We start from the raw sequence: 13708 nt of genomic DNA, 5'->3' as shown, positions 1-13708 counted from the left end.
GACGCTCCCCAAGACCCATCTGTCTGTGGGAGGGAGAGGGAGGTTGTGGTCATAGGCCACGGGCTAATTAGTGGCTACAGAGTGCTTTGAAAACGCTGTCGCTGGTGTTATTGCTGCTGCGATTAAGCCTCCCCATCGCACTGTATCTTCAGGACCAGGCTTCATCAAGATGCCTGTGACAGCGCAGGTGCTGGTGAGCTGCAAGGGCTGTGACTTCTGTGTGACCCAGAGCTGGACTGCCCACCCCAGGGTAGACAGTGCCTATTCATGGTCACGCGACCCTCTTTGGCACAGCGGGACCCCCCAGCCTGCCCCTGCTGACGTGGGCACTACAGCAGCCACAGCCTTGGGATCCCCCCCCCCACCAGAAGTTTTCTACTCTGGGCAGAATGCTGGGGCATGGCCAGCAAGGCCTTGGCTGACTGCAAGTGTTAAGGGGCTAAATGTCATTCTTGCCCTCCCTGATGACTGCGAGGGGAGGAAACAGGAAACCAGCACGGGAGAAGGAGAAGTGTGGGGTGGGAGGTGGGAAGGGAGCGGGGCAAACTGAGTTCTAGCAGGAACCCAGGGGCGGGACAGATTGCAGACGCCTCACCTGGGAGGCCAGAGTGAGAGGTGGAGAGTACGGAGGCAGGAGCTGGGGCCCCTCTGTCCTACTGGGGACTCCACACAGGCATGTGCCACCAGGGCCCTGGCCCTCGCACCTCCCCGTGGCCTGGCCCAGCCACGAGTGTGTGGGCCCAGGGTCAGCGTGAGCACCCCTGGGGGGCTTGTTGAAAGTGCAGGTCCTCGGGCCCCAAGCCAGACCTGCGGAATCAGAGACTCTGGGGCTGGGGCCCAGCAGCCTGTGCTTTCACAAGCCCCCCAGGCCTTGGAACCGCTGACCAAAGAGCCACCGGCACCTGCAGAGCACAGGCTCCACAGCGACGCACGGAGAGCACCGGGAGATGCTCCTGGAGGCCGCACTGTGTGTGCAGAGGACCTCGCTCTCATAGACGGGCCGCTTCTGATGGGAGCCACCACCCGTCAGACTTAGTGCACGTTTGAATTTAATGACTTTTGAGTAGTGAAGAGGGGCATGCTCTAAATCATCCATTCGCTCTTGTCTGTTGCCTCCATAACCAATAACATGCATCTGGGAGCCATCAGGCAGGGTAGACCAGCGATCGGCAGCCTTGGAAGAAGGCATAGGCTGGAACCTGTGAACGTGGGCCTCATTGGCACATGCTACCAGGTGGCCAAGGCTGAGAACCCCGGGGGAGCAGGGATTAGCACAGCAGGGCAAACGTACCCCTACATCATTCGAGTAATAGACTCCGGCTGCGGTAGCCCCAGACAGAACAAGTGGTTCCTAACCTTGGCCGCACATTGGAATCACCCCAGAGATTCTGCCATAATTGGTCTGGGCGTGGAGACGTCTAAGAGCTCCCAGGTGTCCCTAGCGTGCAGCCGAGGAGAGGCTCGCTGGGCTGGGCCGAGCTGGGGCCTGACTGTGTACCAGCTGCATGGATGAGGCAGTCTCACAGCACCCCACCAGCCCCTGCCCACGAGGCCACCGGGATAGCTGGCCGAGGCCTGGGACCGTAGCAGGAAACCCCAGATGTAAGTACGACCCTGATGACATGCCTCTCTAACCCAGCTGTAAATCACTGGGGAGATGCAGGAAAAGCTGGGAGCCAAAAAGATCAAGGTGGTGCTTCCTTCTCTGGGCCTTTATTTCTGTCGGCTAGATAAACAGGAGCCTAAGTGAGCTACAGTCATCTTGTTTGTATCAGACCACCAGGCACACAAGGGGCACAGGTCACCACTGTCCCCTTCCTGGCGGGTGGGACCCAAGTGTCTTTACCAGCTCTCTCAGGATTAGCAGCTCACCAGATCCTGTGGGAGTTGGTTTGTGGGAGAACCGGCTTCCATCAGAGGAAGCGCATGCCACTGGGTGCCCATCACGAAGGCAGCCCAGCTGTTCCTTACCAAGGAGGAAATCTCCGTCAGTGTTCACATACCTCTTTGGGGACCTACAGGGCAGGAGACAAGAGCATGTCACCTGAGGGTGCCGTGGGCCTCCCTTTGTACCTTTGTGTCCCTCCCCACATCTGGCCCACAGACTGTGCAGTCCTGGGCCACTGGGAGGAATTCTGTGCTAAAGTGAGAGTCATTAGCATTTCTGAAACTGGAAAGTCATTGGTGAATTTTCAAGGCCATCTGTGGACTACTGAGCCCTAGAAAACCGAAAGGAGAAAAAAGTTCTCCTTTATTTTCATATTGTATAATCTACCAGGACCCCAAATGTTTGAGGAGGACTAACCTTGGGGGTTAAAGGAGAACTAACATCTTACAGACCTAGAGACCTGGCCTCCAGATCAAGGGCTTGGCCAGAAAGGGGTCTCACTCAACTAGAGACATAATTTAATCACCACTGGCTACAGGGATTGGTCCAGGAATAGGCACGTGACCCAGGCTGAGTCCATCACAGACTCCTCTAGGATTTTCAAATTGGAACTAAGGGAAGGGGCCCCCTTGTTTTATGTGGGTGATATTAGAGAGACTGTGCAGAAAGCCAGACCCGGAAGATGGCATTGACACCAGAGGGGAGATGTGAAGAGAAAGGGTCCTGAGAGCAGGCACGTCCCCAGTCCTAAGCATCCCTGTCCTTCCCTGGGTTTGGTGACATGAGCTGGTAAATTCCTTTTTCACTAGTCTAGGTAGAGTTAGGTCCAATTATTTGCAAATGGAAATGGTGATGCCCACAGGAGATCTCAGATGCAGAGTGGGAGTCCTCCCATGCCAGAGAAGGCTCTGAAGAGGGTTCAATCCCCCCTTGTCCTTTTCCCACCTTTGCCCCTCCCAAGCAGGCTCTCTTGACCAGAAGAGTAGCAAGGGCATTGTTTGTGGCTTAGGTCTGTGGGCAGCTGCCAACTCTGAGGGAAAAAAATTAGGGAAAATTTGGGTCAGCTGGCATCCTCACTCTGAAGCCCCTGTTTATGATTGGCAGCAGAGGTAGAAAAGTCTGCAGTCACTCCTCTAAGTTTGCATCTAAAGCTAAAATCCCGCATGCAGAGGTCCCGGCTGTCTGGGAGAGCAGAGGTCCTCGGGGGATCTGCCTCCCAACAGCCTTCACCCCCAGGGCAGGGACTCTCAACCACCTCGGCTGTCTTTGCATTCACCCCGCCCACCGCCGCAGGCGATATGCTCTGATTCCACTGCCAAGAGGCCCCAGGCAGGAACTGAGCCAGCCAGCCAGGCCTCAGGTGGCACAAGTCCCCAGCCGCAGCATCCAGACAGGAGCGCAGGCCAGCCTTGCCCACTGATGGATGGAAAGGACAGTCACCTTTGAAATGCAAGATATCCTGGATGCAAATGACAGGCCCGTGTGGCAGGAGCCTGTTGTCACAGCAGGGCTTTTTAGCCTTTGGGGGTTTCCGGCTGTTCCTCAGTCACTGTCAGTTTTCCCACCTCAAACCAGACTCCAGTTTGCAGACGGTTAAAGCCAGAAGAAGCAGTTCCAGGGGTCAGAGAATGGTACCCGCTGCAATCCCTACATGGCCTCTCTCCAACGCCTGGTACTTTCTACAAGCCCAGGCACAGACACTCCCTACAGGGCTGTACACCTTCCTCACCCTGACGTTAAAGTGGCTGTGTTCACAGATGTCATGCTCTAATTTATACGCCTCTGGCTGTAAGAGGAAGGTCCATGAATCACATACGTGGGGTTATTTTATAAGCAGCTGTAAACTAATGTCTGAAAAATTGACATGCCGTATATATTATTTACGAGAGCAAATGCCATGCCCACAGAGCTATTTCCGTGTGTTAGCTCACGTACCTTTGAAAGAACACTTTGTTGATCTGGTTATAGAAGGTAGAGCTGGTGGATGAAGAGCTGGTGGCCACAGTCCCCATTCAGCCCACCCTTTGGCCACGCCCACCTCCTGCCTGCTCTCCCAAACTGTCACTTCCTCTACAGCTGTCAAGAAGCACATGATGTCCCCTATGGCTGGAATGTTCTCCCTCGTCCACCTTTGAAATCCAGCTCTTTTTTTTTTTTTTTTCCCCCAATACACTGGCCTCTCACTGTTGTGGCCTCTCCCGTGGCGGAGCACAGGCTCCGGACGCGCAGGCTCAGCGGCCATGGCTCACGGGCCCAGCCGCTCCGCGGCATGTGGGATCTTTCCGGACCGGGGCACGAACCCGCGTCCCCTGCATCGGCAGGCGGACTCTCAACCACTGCGCCACCAGGGAAGCCCTCCAGCTCATTTTTTGACACCCTGATCAAATTCTTCTCCTCCACGAAGCTATCGCTCTCTCAGGAGACCTCAGCTCACCGTGCTGGTCCCCGTCATAGCAGATCTGCCCTGCCCTGTAGCTAGTGGAGTGTGTGTGTGGTTTCCCCCTCTAGATTGTGAGCACCCTGAGGTCGATAAGCTTCTGCTCTTCCTCTGGATCTCAGCTTTCAGCACGGCACCCGGCGCGCGGCAGATGCGCACTAAAGAAGTGTTGAATTGATATGCATACGGTAAGTGCTTTCTTGGTTTTTTTATCCCTATAAGCAAAACATCTGTTTTGGTCCTACTTACATTCTAGGTGGGGATGGAAGGGATGCGCTGGAGTAGAATTGGAGCTTATTTATTTGAAATACTTTTCTCCAGCCATCAAGCAGCAATTATTTTCCAACTCCCATTCCTCCAACACAAAATACTCATACACACACACACACACACACACACACACACAAAACTCTAAAGCTCTAAGTTCCAAAATAAGTGAAAGAAAGGGGCTGGAGGTCACGTGAGCTTGACAATTGCACTTTTCCTTACTGGTTTCTTATTACAGTACTTCTTTCCCATGCATTTATGTATACTGAGATGTTGGGCTTCCAGCCAGCTCTTGGTGTTTCTGATTAGAATTATATTTTTCCCAAGAAATTCACTTTTAACAAAATTCTATAAAAACAACCACCACGAATCCCTCCGGAATTCGTTATAAAAAGTCTTTGCCTACGTAAAATAAGTGGATTCCAATTCGATCCTGGCTAGACTTGTCAAGACCCAGAGGTCTTGCTTTAACCTACCTGTTAGGCTGTGAAATCTATAGAGGGGTGGTTACAGGGCAAACTGGGGTATTGAGACACGCACTGCAGCCTGAGCCCAGAGCCAGCTGTGACCTTCCATCCAGAGACACTAGAACTGAAAATGACCTGGGGCTCCTTTCACCCCAGCCCACGCCTTGTGTGTCCCAACAAGTGTTTCAAGGTTGCCCGGGGAGAAAGATTTGTCTTTGGCTCCCTTCCCCCACTCTGTGATGTCCTCATACTCCTTGTGTCACCTTCTTGGCTCCTGTCCCCTGAGAAGCCTATACCTGGAGAGAGTCTAATAAGTGTAGTTACAGTGAGCCCTCAATGACAGACAAAGCTTAATGAATTACACGTCTCAGTGTTAACAGTAGAGATTTAAGCCAGAGGAATGAATCTCTAATTGTGGAATTCCAGCCTCAGTAAGGCCACTGGGGGAGGCATTTTGGGGAGCAAGGAAAATGCTTGATTAGGGACATCCAAACAATAAGAAAGATTTGCTTCAATTGCTGGGCAAAATATTCTGACCAAGGACATCAGGCGTGCCGTGACGGCTGACCCCAGTTCCAGAGTACCTTGTAGACAGCGTCGGCTATGCTGAGCATGCCCTGTCCCATCCTCTTCTGTCGCCTGCGATTCTTCTGCAGCAGCCCCAGCAGCACCGTGCAGCTGGGCTCACCAATGCTCTCCTCCTGGTGGTCGCCCACCTCGTCCAAACAGATTTTGAACTGGGGATTGGTCCAGTAAATGGCTAGAAGTCACCCAGGAGATGGTGGTTCCCCCCAGGGCGTGTGAGGAGATCGGGAAAAATAGAATGAAAGGGAGGAATTTTGATCGTCTCAAGGAAACATAACTCTGGCCAAACTGTGCCGGGTAAGCAGGGCTTAGCAAGTTTGCTTTACAAGGTGGTCAGTATTTCCTCCTATCTCCCTACCCCACCCACATACCAGCACACACACCCCACAGCATGTGGAAACTTTACACTTGTCCATTTGATCAACCAGGGCCCAGATATACTTGACAGGATATTCAAGGTCCTGTGGTCCCAGGGCTACACTGGGTCCCCCTGGGAAGGCAACTCCAAGTCTTCTGGGGAAATGATTAACATCTCCTTGTTCTCAGCCTGTGAAGAACTGACCTGTGAAGATGAACCCATCTCCTGGAGGAAGGAGGTCTCTGGGGGGAAAAGCAGGTCCCTGAAACAGATGAGGACAATTCTAGCAAAATCTAGCTACCAAGGAGGCCTCTCCTGACAGACTATAAGAAGATGACCAACCACTCTTGCCCCCTGGGAAGCCTGTCTGACGGGCCCCCGCTTCAGATCACAGCCCAAAACAGCCATGATTGCCGATCCTCTGTCCATTGATTCAGGGACCCCACTAGATGGCTCAGCATGGCAGCCAGAGATGAGGGACGCTCCCTCAAGAGTACGTCATTTAATAATGCCCAAGGAATAATAATTGGCAATTAAGAAGCATGCCTGCCGTACCACCTATGGATATTTTAAAACACTGCTTCATTTCAAATATGACCTTAAAAAAAAAAATCTCTCCAAATAGTGACTGTACAAGCCAAGGCACAGAGAGGGCAAATGGGTCATCCAGGGACACACAGCAATTCTATGACTGACTCAAGTGGCAGAGTATGATTGAGGAAGATAGGCTTGGCAGCCATCTCCATGCCAGGGCCTCAGTAATTTCAATAACGATGTGCCCTGGGGGAAGAAAGGGGTGGGGGATGGAGAGAGTGCTTAGATCTTCTAGGTAAGGGTCCAACATGATACAATAACAGGGCATTCACAGGTGACCAAGAGCCACTGGTTATTATATTTTCTTAACAATAAAATTACTTATTCAATTCCACCTTCCCAGAACTTCCACTTCCAGATTTTTTTCTTTATCTAAGGCAAAAGTGTGTAGATTTTTTTTTTTTTTTTTTTTTTTTTGCGGTACGCGGGCCTCTCACTGTTGTGGCCTCTCCCGTTGCGGAGCACAGGCTCTGGACGCACAGGCTCAGCAGCCATGGCTCACGGGCCCAGCCGCTTCACGGCATGTCGGATCTTCCCGGACTGGGGCACGAACCTGTGTCCCCTGCATTGGCAGGCGGACTCTCAACCACTGCGCCACCAGGGATGCCCCTACAAGTGTGTAGATTTTAAAACAAATATCTGTCGATTCCAGAGGAGCCAGAGACAATTCTGTAATCTTCTAAACTTACATCATTACCAAAGGGCAGGAACAGTCCATCTGTCCCGACAGCTAGCTGGCGGCACAGATGGGGTAGCGATTTCATGCAGACAGATACCTTAGGCACCCCTACAATTCCGAGCTCCCAAAATGATCCATGCAAATTTCCTACACATTTTCTAAGAGCTTGCTAATGGTGAGCATATTTTAATTTCTCCCAAATGCAACATCACTGCAATCCCTACATTTTTTGTTTACTCCTTAACAGAGCTGGAAGAAGACAATGGGTGATAAAGATAACACATCCCATTTGTATAACACTACACCATTTACAAAGCGCTTCCAAAGCTGGGTATTATCCCTCCACTTTGACGATTGGGAAATTGAAGCTCAGACCAGGGAGACGACCCTCCCAGGTCCCAGAGCTGTTGCACCGGTCATCTGAGCGACAGTGGCAGGAAAGGACCACCCTCCTTCCATCTCTGCCGTCAGAAATGGGAGCTCGGGTTGGATGGGGATAATGAACAAGAGACCCGGTCAGGACCCAGGACTGCACCCACATGGGATTTTATTCTAATGCTGCTTCCACGCCCTGAGCACAGGCCTGCAATGAGCTCTGTCGTGAGAACAAGGCCCAATGCTTACAAGTCGAAGTCGGTTAACAATGTCAGCGTCAGACCAGGACCGGGCCTGGGGAGGTGGGAAGTGGAGAGGGTGGGTTTTGCTTTCTTTCATTTCTCCTTAGAGATGTGGGGTTGTTTTTCGGAGTTTCTTCCTCTGGTGCTGCCTCAGCTGATTCAACCTAGGAGGAGCCTCTATGTGTAGATACTAGTGGTCTCCCGCGAACAGGGAAGGCTTCCCACCTTTAATAAGATGAGGGCCCGGGTTAGTGCAGAGGCAGCGGTTTGCACCAGACTATCCCCACCAGGGAGGGAGTTCTGATGACGACCAGGGGAGTGGACAGTGGCCATTCGCACACCCTGTGTGTGACCACCCCTGACCCAGGCTGTCTGACTCGGGTGCAAACAAAGCGGAATGGCCGCTTGGACGGATGCGGTCTGCTGATACAGTGATGCCGAACCCGCGTCCCTCTAGCGCACCGTTAGCCTCTGTCCCAGGGCGCAGTGGGCCGGTTGCCAGCCAGCCGGGCCACATGGGGATGGAGGAAGCCTCAGAGAAAAACAAGAGGCCTTGGCGCAGGGTGACAAGAGCATGGTTAGTACGAAGAAGAACGGCCTTGGCGGGCAGGGGGCGGGTGGGTGAAGCAGAGATAGTCTGAACACACAGACGCTGAAGAATGATGTTACCTGAGATCAGGCCCCGGGTGAGTGGCTGCAGAGCCGCCATCCACCACTGCTGCCCTGGCCTCCAAGCCCCAGAAAGAAGCTGGGCCACTAAGGGGTGCCAGGAGCCAGAGAACAGAGTGCAAAGGCACCGTCCCAAGATTAACATATAAGGATGCCCAGCCCTGGGAGGACAAGCCAGAAGAAGGTGAGCACGGCAGCTCCCGCCTCACCTGCGGAGTGCTGGCAGCCGCCGGCAGTGGAGCCCCGTATCCAGTACCCATTGAATAGAATCAGGTTCCACTTGTGCACCTCCTCGCTGCTCAGGGAGTCCAGGGACAGGTTGCAGATCTCTAGCCGAGAGAACTGCCTCAAGAAATCCGAAAAAGACATCCTGGGGGCAGAGGGACAGTTGGGCTCTCAGTCGAGAGAGCTGGGCTGGAAAAGTGATGGAACGCGTGCCCCCTGGGCACAGGACGGACCAAAGGCCGTGGGCTAGCTCGAGTCTTTTCTGCAGCCCACTGTACAAATATGCAGGGGTCATTGACCACATTCCTCACTACTGTTAGCATCTCCATTTTTCTTAGAGAACCCCCACTCATATCTAACCAACCCCGCAAAGAGACGAAACCATCAACTGGAGAGACCCTGGCAGGTAAATTGAACCAAACCACCATCTCCAAGTTCCCTCCTGTTTACATCTAACTGGTGTTCAAGTCGGAGCCTAGAGATGGCCCCTAAACCACGTCATATTCTTAGCGGTGTCCCTATTATCTTCCTTAGCCCATGAGTGAAGGAAGTTATCTTTTTTTTGTGTGGTACACGGGCCTCTCACAGTCGTGGCCTCTCCCGTTGCGGAGCACAGGCTCCGGACGCGCAGGCTCAGCAGCCATGGCTCATGGGCCTAGCCACTCTGTGGCATGTGGGATCTTCCCGGACCGGGGCACGAACCCGCGTCCCCTGCATTGGCAGGCAGACTCTCAACCACTGCACCACCAGGGAAGCCCAAGTTATCTTATTTTGATGCTATGCTAAATCTTGGACTTAAAGAGATAGGAACAGTGCTCCTATTTCACTGGAAAGATATGGAAACGGAGGAAGACAAGCTGATAGCTAATCCGTGTTGAAGCCCAGATATCTTGGTTTCAATGCTTCAGACGTACTGGTACGGAGGTAGAACTACTCTGGGGTAAAAGGGGGAGGAGAAACAAGCCCTCCTGGCTGGAAACCATGTGGAATTCCTGGAACACCTAGAGAGAGCTGCCCACCTGTGAACCAGGAATGGACCCACAACTAAGGGGACAGCACTCCCGCAGGTGACACTCACCAGAACTCTCCATCCTCAGCTTTCTTGTCCAGCTTTTCTTTCTGCCTGGGATCTATGTAATTCCACTCTAGTGCACTGGGAAAGAAAGAATAACAAAGTTTTTTTAAAAGGAAGCAGAGGTGATCATTCCTGAAGGGTTTGCTGCTGTGCAAGCTATTTACTGCAGCTCAACTTCCCCCTGAGAAATGGGGAATACCGAAATGATAGCCAGGGGTGGGAGGGGGGTGTAGCCTGGGGAAGGGACGGGGCTCCACGGGCCCTAACAGGGTGACCCCAGGCATGCAGCGGGAACACTGCGCCATGGCTTTGCTCTAAGTTCACTCTCCAGGCAAGTTTTACATTCATGTCTGATTCAGCCCCCCAGGCCCTGATCACAGGCCTGGGCAAGTCCAAGGCAGGAGCTGCGAGAATGGCCGCCACAGGCCACTCCACTGCTTCTCAACTGGTGAGATGTCCTTCTGGCTTATCCATCAGTCTGAAGTGAAGATACTGTGAGAGGGTCTAAGCATCTCTGGGCACATGAACATGGTCCCCCTCCTGAGCCTGCAAAATGACCATCAGGCCCAGTTTTGTGACAATTTCCATGAAGTAATGTCACCCTGTGAGGCCTCCTGCTGGCGGCCTTTCCATAGCAATACCCACATAATTTGTTGAAATGCCATTTCCAGCTACCTGACCTTTAAGGGGTTAGGTTTTCCTGAAATATGTATGCAACGCTAAATAACTGAGCAGTATCCAGATCCATCTTTAAAAAATCCCTTCCCTGATTGCTTTCAGCAAAACGTGAAGACCTCCCCGTCGCTGCATAAAAGCTGGGGCATACCCAAGCCCAGCCTCTTCCTCCAGGGGGGCTCTCAGGACCCCTAGGCATCAGAGATGGGAGCACCCAGGGCCTGTTTAGTTCATGGAAATAGTCATTGGATCAGACGAAACCTCAGGGGCTTCCCTGGTGGTGCAGTGGTTGAGAATCCACCTGCCAATGCAGGGGACACGTGTTCGATCCCTGGTCCAGGAAGATCCCACATGCTGCAGAGCAACTAAGCCCGTGCGCCACAACTACTGAGCCTGTGCTCTAGAGTCTGCAAGCCACAACTACTGAGCACACGTGCCACAACTACTGAAGCCCGCGCACCTAGAGCCCGTGCTCCACAATGAGAGAAGCCACCGCAATGAGAAGCCCGCACATGCAATGAAGAGTAGCCCCCGCTCGCCACAACTAGAGAAAGCCCGCACGCAGCACCGAAGACCCAACACAGCTGAAAATAAATAAATGCATTTTTTTAAAAAAGAGCCAAACCTCAGAATGTGCTTGTTATAAACAAAGATTAGGGGACTAGCTGGAGAATATGAGATCTGACCTAAATCTCCCAGTTAGTTTTTTGAAACTTAAAAAAAAAAAGTTCCAATTTAAAGACATTGGGCTGAGACTAGGGATGTTACCTCAGAGATGCAGCACCCTCCTCCCCCAGCAGCCATGTATAAATACCCGTGGCTGCGTCTCCACATGTAGCCTGCGGGGCTTGCCTGTCACCACCTCACACCCTTGGACCTGTCCCAGCCTGTTAGGGATCGAGCATCTTTGGGGAAAGGAGATAAAGTCATATAAGCCCCGTAAGCAGCTTGGGAAGCAGCTGCTGCTTAAAATGGCCGAAACTGGGGTTTCAGTTTCATTCAGCCATGACATCCTTTTGGGGCAGTTGGCAGAACTAAGGTTTTGGGTTTTGCTCCATCATAGGCAGGAGAATGAAAAATCTTTAATATAAGAGGTGATCCGTGGCCCTGGGGATGTGTTTCTTCATGACACAAACCTCAAGGGAAGTACCAGCTACGAGCACTAATGATGTGTGATTAGTTCATAAATGTAATAAAGTTCCCTTCCAAAGCCCTGGTGGCATCATGCAGTGTGGACAGCACGTATGAGGTACCTACGAGGCTTAAGGATGTGCTGGGGGGGCGAGTTGTTATTATGACCATTCCCACTTCTGGTGGCTCTTCATCAGTGACACTGGCCAATTCTCCATCCTTCCCCAGCGCCAACCTGCCTCCCCCGTGCCAGCGGTGCTAACTAGGATGGAAACTGGGCCATGCTCTCTCCATCCTCCGGTACCACGGTGGCATCGATTCCAGGGCACAGCTGTACCAGGACACCACAGGAGGCCTCTGTGTCCAGGCACCACCTCTGACTGGCTGCCACTCTCCACTGTGAGAGGTCTGGGCCCCTCCGTTCATTAATGGCTTTGTTGGGAGAGATCATTACGCCCGCCCGTAATGAGCTCTGGGGGAGCGGGCGTCACTCCCACTCATCCTCACTGCCTCTGGCGGCCAGTGGCTCCTGGGATCCAGTTCCTATTTCTAGGCACGTTTCTTCTTGATGCTGAGGGGTTTGGCCTTTGTCCGAGTGACCAGCTTTGTGGAGTGGAAAGAATCCGATGGAGAGTGAAGGGTCTCACCTTTGGAGACCGCGGTGGTAGGTAGAAAACAAGCCAACCCTCCGGCGCTCAGCAAAATTCCACTGAGCTGCCAAGCTTGCAAATGCCAAAGCAGAGCAAGGAATCGAAGACTACAGCTGAGTGGTTTTTGTTTGGCTTTTCCCCACCTGGAACCACCTAACACTTTTCCAAACAGGCTGTGTGCTTTGTGGACGGAAAGCACTGCCGAGCCTACTCCACTGTGGGTCTCACGATCACTGCGTGTTTTGCGTGATGCCTTCCCGCAGAGGGAGGTGAGCACGGCCGGAGGGAGGAAAGAACCTGCTCATCGCTCCAGGCCCCCATCCATTCCACTTCGCCCCACGGGTTCCGGAGTCTCATCAGCTTCTCTGGATGGCCCCGGAAATCCACCTGCAAGGGCCACAGACAAAGGCAGCTGAATCACCGCGCATACCCCTGCTGCCCTGCGTTCATGTCCTCACCTGAGCGGACCTGCATTCAATCCCTCAAATGCCCCTAAACAACCACTTATATTTGCTTTTAACACATGTTTTCAAGCCTTAGCTAACTACTCTATTTTCCACAATCTGGTTGAATAAATAGTAAGTCCAGCATAAAAACAAGTGTCTATCTGCTGTAACTTGGATTAAAATTTGATAGTTGACTGACTCAGTTCTTAATATATGAGACCTATTGCCAATCAATGCCCTCCAACAAATACTAAGAACAGAGCAGTTAGCATTTTTCGAGCAGGTAGTATGCGCTAGGCATGGAGCTGGGCAGCTCGGATGCATTAGCACCTCATTTAAACCTCACCACAATCCTATAAACTGGGTGCTGTTTTATCTTCATTTTCATCTCTCTCAAAACTCTGAGACCCAGAGAGAGTAGATCTATGTGTATGTATAACTGATTCACTTTGCTGTACACCTGAAACTAACACAACATTGTAAATCAACTATACTCCAATAAAAGTTTTAAAAAACAAACAAGCAAACAAAAAAACCTCTGAGACCCAGCCAGAGGGGTTGAGTTATCCAAGATTACCTAGTTAGTAAGTAGTAGATGGAGGACAGGCACCCAGGCAGTCTCTCTCAAAGCCCATAGTGGGAAATCCATACATCCACCTTCTCCTATTGTCTACGGAACACTCACCAGGAGCCCCCACATGTGCCTTTGCATACACGTGCAAACATGATGGACCATTCTGTCTTCAGTGTCTGACCCGTCATGCCCTCGCCCAGTGTTTACATATATGTGCTCAATTCATATTTGGGAATTGACTTCATTAAAGAGCGTATTTGTGAAACACAAACATTCATGCCTTTTTAATAAATAACAAAAACTGAGACAACCACTGCGTTTCCTTTTTTGCCTTGGCCATCAGGAAACCCAAAACAAAATTAATTTCTCAA

At 51.9% G+C, this 13708-nt stretch overlaps 1 protein-coding gene across 1 annotated transcript in view; it reads right to left on the bottom strand.

Moving 5' to 3' along the window:
• Positions 1-13708, bottom strand: part of LOC101285525 (calpain-8) — a 53970-nt gene that overhangs the window by 26959 nt on the left and 13303 nt on the right. Inside the window, 5 exon segments of the mRNA XM_033431015.2 lie at positions 2004-2015; positions 5644-5819; positions 8771-8931; positions 9865-9939; positions 12619-12704. Coding sequence (XP_033286906.2) covers positions 2004-2015; positions 5644-5819; positions 8771-8931; positions 9865-9939; positions 12619-12704 — 510 coding nt within the window.

Source organism: Orcinus orca, chromosome 1 (assembly GCF_937001465.1).
Source record: "Orcinus orca chromosome 1, mOrcOrc1.1, whole genome shotgun sequence".
Taxonomy (NCBI): Eukaryota; Metazoa; Chordata; class Mammalia; order Artiodactyla; family Delphinidae; genus Orcinus; species Orcinus orca.
Note: the sequence above shows the minus strand (reverse complement) of the source record. Positions and strands in the feature narration are given on the sequence as shown.